Below are 7,270 nucleotides of genomic sequence, written 5' to 3' on the forward strand. Positions count from 1 at the left end.
GACTCTGGAACTCCCGACGCTACGACCTTGTGAGGGCGAGTCCAGAGCGTAGCCAGAGTAGAGTATCTAGGCTGTGTAGCTAGGCTGTGTACCTAGGCTGTAACAGAGTATCAGGACTGTTGGAGTGTTGTATTGTAATAAAGAAGTTACATCTACAAGTGTCTCCGGAACCCATTACATTTGGCGTCAGAGGTGGCAATGGAGACAAGAAGTAAGCCACGTACCTTCAGTCCTGACGGCGATGTTGAGGAGCAAGCGGCGACGGGGCAGCCAACTCGGGCCGACAACAACGCCGCACCACCGGCTGAGCAGGCGTCCACCACACCTGCCGATCCTCCTCCAGCGTCGGGAGCAGCAATGGAGGAAACGCTGCTTCGCCTCACCGAGCTGCTCCACGCCACCGTCTCCATCCTGGACGACATGCGTCGCTCACAGGCGGAGGCAGGAGAGAGAGAGGCGGCGCAGCGACCGCGCCATCCCGCCGGCTCCAACACAAACACATCCGGGTGTGTCGTCACTTCTGCGGGGGGAGCAGTGGCCGCTGGGAGCGACGTCACTTCCGGGCCCAGCGTGGGCCATCCCGATGACGCCGCGTCATCAGCGCTGCGTCCCTCACCGCCTGGTGACAGCTGTTGGCAACCCAGCAACGCCGCGTCGTCAGCGCTGCGTCCCTCACCGCCGGGTGACAGCTGTTTGCAACCGCCGAGTGAGAGCGCTGCGAACGCGCAGCCAGCTTCAGCCGGGTTGCCAGGCAACGGAAGCTTGGCTCACGTCCAACAACGCCTGCCAGCACTCAAGGCATTTTCTTCAGAGGGGGGTGAGTGGGCAGCGTTCGAACGCCGGTTCGTCTCTCTTATAGAGACGTCCGGCTGGTCGGAGTATGAAGCGCTCCAGGGCCTCCCGGCCATGCTCGACGACGACTCCCTCGCAGCACTCCTTGCTGTGCCACGCGCGAAACGTGCCACGCTCACGGATGCCCTTCATCAGATGCGGCTGATTTATGGACCCCCATCCGAAGCACGTCACCGCTTCGATGCGAGGAGGAAGAAGGCCTCCGAGTCGGCGATGGGGTACCGCAGCGCGCTGCTGGCCATGGCGAAGGTTGCCTACCCTCGCATGGATGAAGACGCTGTGGAGTCACTCGTGCTGCAGAAGCTCATGAGCTTGGCCCGCCAGCTTCGAGTTGCCATGCCGACAGCCGACGACGACGACGACTTCACGTCGCTACGTGCTGCCAGGTGCATCCAAGCACACCTACATTGCGATGAGGACACGACCATCGCCGCCTGCGCAGGCCCACCTGATGCACAAGCCTATGACGTGCATTCGGGGCCTCATCAGGCCTTCGCAGCAACAGAAAATCGCGGATCGTCCAACTGGCGATCCCAGCGAGATCACCACCAGCGGGACCGGCCAACCTCGCGCCAGGACGGAGCGTCCATCGTCTGCCACAACTGTGGCCTTCGGGGCCATGTGGCGTCCGGCTGCCGGGTCCCCCGACGCCGGACTTCAGGACCTCCGGCGCCTCGGCCACCACCTTATCCTCGGCATACCCAGGCGAGTCACGACACCTCGCACTCTCGGCCCCCACTTACAACAAGCACGCACCCTCACACCACACAGGGGGGTCATGCTTCGGAGGAGGGGGATTCGGGCCCATCATTGAACAACCGGCCGCTCGGACCGGGTCAATGGTCCGAGTTGGCCCATAGGGTCGTTGCCGCTGCGGCAGGGTCCTCTGCCGTAGTGGGTTCCATCGAGGGCGTTGATGTTCGTATGTTGATCGATACGGGTGCGTCGGCGACCATCATTTCAGACATAATTTATAACATTTTGCCCGATACATGCCGTCCCTTGCAGCCAGTTGATGTGCCATGCTATGCCGCAAATGGGGGTTCGTTGGGCATCACCGGACGGATCAATGCTCAGATCCGCATTGCTGACGTCCAATTAGTTGGGCCCATTTTGGTCTCATCAACCCTCGCCGTTCCGTGCCTCCTCGGAACAGATTTCTTGGGGAAGATGCCCATTAAAATTCTCATTAACAAAGGGTGTATTGAGCTCCCCTCCGGCCGACGCATGGCCTTCCTACCCACACCCACTCGGTTGCACTCCGCATCTATGACGGTGCAGGCGTTGGCGGCGTGCACAATTCACATTCCTCCTGGCTCTCAGATGTTAGTTCCCCTCCGGTTTCGTAAACCCCTTGATTACGACGCGTTCATGGGGGGTGCTGTGATCGGGCCTTCGCGTTCAGCTGAGCGGGTGCCGGACCTCGTGTGTGCACAAACGCTCGTGCGAAGCGACCACGACCCCTTTATCCAGGTCCTTAACGCGGGATTGGAAACGGCCGTTATCTGTCAGGGAATGGTGCTTGCTCACGCGACGCCAGCCCCGCCAGAAGATGTGATCGTGGGTCACGTAGGGGGCGAGTTCTCTTCCGTTGCCAAGCCAGGTCCTGACACAGGATGGCTCGACGCGCTTTGCTCCACTTCTGCCGATTTGTCACCATTACAGCATGCTAAATTACGCACGCTGCTGAGCGATTTCGCCGACGTTTTCAGTCAAAGCAAATTCGACATTGGCTGCACTAAATTGCTAAGCCACCACATCGACACGGGTGATGCCGCTCCAATTCGTCAAAACCCATTCCGGTTGAGCCCGGCCGAAAAAGAACATGTACGGGTGGCCGTCAACGATATGTTGGCGGCCGATGTCATTGCGCCATCAAATAGCCCATGGGGGGCGCCGATCGTTCTTGTTAAGAAGCACGACGGGAGCCTCCGCTTTTGTGTTGACTTCAGGAAACTTAATAAGATTTCTGTGGCCGACGCCTACCCGCTTCCCAGGATGGACGAGTCGCTCGATGCCTTAGCAGGTGCGCATTACTTCTCCACCTTGGATCTCCTCTCGGGGTTTTGGCAGCTACCCCTTGATGACGCATCCAAACCAAAGACGGCCTTTCGCACGCCGCAGGGACTGTTCCAATTCAACAGACTTCCCATGGGTCTTCACTCGGCCCCGGCGACGTTCCAGCGCCTGATGGAGCTGGTCCTCGCTGGGCTTCAGTGGGATTCTTGCCTAATCTACCTCGACGATGTAATCGTGTTCAGCAAAACTTTTGATGAACACCTCACGCGATTGAAGGCAGTTTTCCTTAAAATGCGAACGGCTAACCTCAAAATCAAACCGCAAAAGTGCCACCTCATGAGGGATTCGGTTCGTTATTTGGGCCATATTGTCAGCCGCTCGGGAATTGCCACGGACCCCGAAAAGACAAATTGTGTGCGCTCATGGCCAACTCCTACCTCTGTTGGGGAGGTGCGGAGTTTTATCGGCTTCGCCTCATATTATCGACGATTTGTTGCGGGATTCGCATCCATCGCGAAGCCCCTCCACGCATTGACGGCCAAAGGGGTCAAATTCCGCTGGGGAGAGTTAGAACAGGCATCTTTCAATGCCGTCCGAAAAGCACTGGTCGATGCTCCTACCCTGTTTTATCCAGATTTTACCACTCCGTTCATTCTGGATACAGACGCCAGCAACACCGGAATTGGAGGGGTGCTGTCGCCCGCGGAGCAACGTTACTGCGTGACGCGCCGCGAATTGCTTGCTATCGTTTTTTTCAAAAAGCAGTACAGGCCATACGTGTATGGCAGGCATTTCACAGTTCGCTCCGACCATGCGGCGCTACAATACGCCTTGCGAGTGGACCAACCATCTGTACAGCTCTCGCGTTGGCTCGAGATCCTCCAGGACTTTGCGTTCACTGTCATTTACCGCAAGGGGATTCAACACGGGAACGCCGACGGGTTGTCGCGGCTGCCGAACAATGGGCGCTGTGCTTGTTTTTTGGGTGCGGGGCGTTGTAGGCAGCCTGACGGGGTACCGCCCCCATCCCTTGCGGCCGCGGCCGGGGATGGGGTCGGGGACCACGGGGCTCCCTCCACGCAAGTTCCGCAGGACGCATTGCTGGGCCTCGGGTTGTACGACTGGGGACGTCTTCAGATGGAAGACGTCTCCCTCCTCAAATTGAGTCGCCGCGCTAGGGATGCCGAGGGTCACAGGGGGCAGGGAGGCCCCGTATCATATGTCATCCGGGAAGGCGTCCTCATGCATTGGGATGGGGGGTCCCAATCCCACACATTGGTGGTGCCCACCTCCCTGCGGGGGCGACTTGTGTGGGAAACCCACAGTCGCCTCTTGCACTTGGGTGTTCAGAAAATACTAGCTAAAATCCAATTGGAATTTTTCTGGCCGGGCATGGCAAACGATGTGGCTGACCTTGTGCAAGGTTGCACAGAATGTGCACGGCGGAAACCACCTGCTAGGCCGTCCTGCCCGCCACTCCAATCCATTAAAGTTTCCCGGGTCAATGAGATCGTCGCATTGGATATTTTGGGTCCGTTTCCCGCTACTCCTCGGGGTAGTAAGTACCTTTTGGTTGGGGTCGAATATTTTACCCGATGGGCCATGGCCTGGCCACTCCCCAACCAGTCTGCAGCAGCCATTACGGAGGCCTTTTTCCAGGGCTACGTCCTGGACAAGGGTGCTCCCGAACGCCTGCTGACCGACCAAGGGAAAAATTTCTCTTCCACGCTGTTGTGGGATGTGTGCAACCTGCTAGGGACACACAAAATTCGCACCTCGCCATATCACCCCCAGACTGACGGTATGGTCGAGCGATTACATAGGACACTTACCTCCATGCTAAGCCACCAGGTGTCTGAGTCACAGACTGATTGGGATCTCCACATACCTGGTGTCTTGGCCGCCTATAGAATGGCGCCCCATGCTGCCACCGGGTACTCGCCATTCTATCTTATGTATGGTAGGGAGGTTTGCCCCCCAATCGACGTACAATTGCACATTAAACAGCCCGCACCTAAGGCTAAGATTGCCGACCACATCCGTGCTAATGTGCGTCGTCTCATGGATGCCCGGGAGGCTGCTCAAAATAACTCAGAAGCCCGTCAGCTTGCCAACGAGCGGTTGCGGAATCTCCGCACATCCCGCCACGTTTGGGTGGAAGGGGACCGCGCCTGGCTCCACTGCCCGCAGGTACCATTGGCTACTTCCTAAAAACTGCTTAAGCCTTGGAGAGGCCCGGTTGTTATTATTCGCGTTCTCCGCCCGCAGTGTGTCAGGATCCAGCATGGCAAGCGACGTTGGTTCGTGCACCCGTCACGTCTAAAACCTTACATTCAACCCTACACACCTCCTTCACTTCTCCGGGGCCGAGAGCGCGACATGTCTGACGAGCCGCGCCGCGATGATGCTGCTTCTAACTCTCGGGCAGGTCCCGCTGACCCGCCCTCAGGTGCCTTGGGAATGAAATCCGCCACGGCCGACCAAGCGGGAACAAGCTTGCCCGCGGGATCAGCGACCCAGGACACAAGCGCAACAGCGGGTCGTCGGTCCCCTCCCGCCTCCGTCGCGACCGATGGACCTGCCACTCGGACTCGCTCAAAACTCAAACGATTTTCATGACCCCCGCCCACGAACTCTCGTCCCAACGCGACGCCACTCACTTTGCCATCATGTATAGTGGGCGATTGGGGCGTGCGTTCATCCTGCATATATGTGTTTATACAGTGTTGTTCTGCATCGGTGACCACAGGAGGGGGAGAGGCGCTTTCTTCTCATTTTTTTTTCTTGATTGTCACACACTCATTCTGATGGTTAACAAATAATTTCTTGTACAATTGTATTTTTTTTTGACAGCCGGGTCGGCTGGAGGCTACGTAGAGGGGGGTAATGTAGTGACATAAGAAGGGAGGGGCTGCTGTAGGCTCTGGGTTCCCAGGTGGGTCCAGACGCGTAAGCCTCTGGGCGCCAGGCACTGGGTTCCCAGGGGATCCAGACGCTTTTAAGCCTTTGGGCGCCAGGCGTTGGGTTCCCAGGCGCTTAAGCCTTTTTGGCGCCGCCAACGGGGGGGGGGGGGGGGGGCTGTGTGTGCTCTGTGGGATGTCTGGTGGCGCACAAGACCCACCCCTCGTCGGACCAGGCATAAAAGGAGAGCTCCCTGGACTATCGGGCGGGTTGTAACTCAAGACCCAAGACCCACGACCAGCCATCTGAAGACCCTGGGATGCTGTGAGAGCCAGCGCTGGGACTCTGGAACTCCCGACGCTACGACCTTGTGAGGGCGAGTCCAGAGCGTAGCCAGAGTAGAGTATCTAGGCTGTGTAGCTAGGCTGTGTACCTAGGCTGTAACAGAGTATCAGGACTGTTGGAGTGTTGTATTGTAATAAAGAAGTTACATCTACAAGTGTCTCCGGAACCCATTACACATATATTATCAGAATATGTTTTTGCTTGCATTTTGACCGCAAGTATTGTGGTTAATGCATGCATTATTCCTTGTAAAAGGTTTCAGTTTGGTGTTTTAGCAACTTAAGACCTTTACACCATTGGAACCTCATTTGCCAGTATCAAAATATGAGAATTGTTTTTTGCCCTTTTATCTGGCAACAAAACTGACACCTTTTTTACAGGCGCACGCCTTTTGGCGTCATCTAGTCCTACACATGTGAGACTAGGCTCTAAAGAAAGCTGTCTCGGGTGTGCACCAATCAATTTCAAGGACAGTGCACATTATCAGAGTTATGTTTTTTTTGTTTGCATTCCGACTGCAGGTATTGTGGTCAATGCAATCATGACTCCTTGTAAAAAAGGTGTCTATTTTGTTGCCAGATAAAAGGGTAAAAAAACAATTATCAACTTAAGACCTGTTTTGTTGCCAGATAAAAGGGGAAAAACCCTATTCTCATATTTGGTACTGGCAAAGGAGCTCCCATGATGCGGAGAGAAATGTTGCGCAAATTATTAATTGGGCCATGACCACGGTTACCGTCAGTGGCAAGTGGGTGTCTGACCTCGGCTCTTGGCTCTTCCTCGCAAAACTGCACTAACCAAGCGTGGTGAGGTACGATCTAACAACCCCCCCCCCCTCCAACACCGCCAAAGGGAAGACACTGACTCATTCGTACTCCAGCGGTGGATTGATTAAAAAAGTCTGGAGATACTTTCGCCTTGTAATTCAAGGATATCGATGAAAATTTAGTCAATTTTCTAAATCACGTTATTCCCCAACCGACAGCAACTTGCACGCACAGCCCAGGGCATTTAACTGTGCGGGAAACATTCGCATGCAGCTAATTAATGTAAATGCCGTACAGTATTGGCTTCGTTGCCACTGGATTTAAGGTTATTGCAGTGGTGGGAGCTTCAGATGGTGGTTGGGGGTTGGAAATCAATGTTGTTTTCC

The 7,270-nt window shown here is 55.8% G+C and overlaps 1 protein-coding gene across 1 annotated transcript; it reads left to right on the plus strand.

Annotated features, from left to right (window-relative positions):
* The first annotated feature begins 670 nt into the window (after nucleotides 1–670).
* LOC133345755 (uncharacterized) lies at nucleotides 671–5,846 on the plus strand. The gene is made up of 2 exons (XM_061556722.1): nucleotides 671–1,557; nucleotides 5,321–5,846. The coding sequence occupies exons 1-2, from the start codon at nucleotides 907–909 to the stop codon at nucleotides 5,333–5,335; spliced, it is 666 nt and encodes a 221-aa protein (XP_061412706.1). The 5' UTR covers nucleotides 671–906; the 3' UTR covers nucleotides 5,336–5,846.
* The last annotated feature ends 1,424 nt before the right edge of the window (nucleotides 5,847–7,270 follow it).

This window comes from Lethenteron reissneri, chromosome 23 (assembly GCF_015708825.2).
Source record: "Lethenteron reissneri isolate LAM-NWPU_2019-01 chromosome 23, ASM1570882v1, whole genome shotgun sequence".
NCBI classification, from domain to species: Eukaryota; Metazoa; Chordata; class Hyperoartia; order Petromyzontiformes; family Petromyzontidae; genus Lethenteron; species Lethenteron reissneri.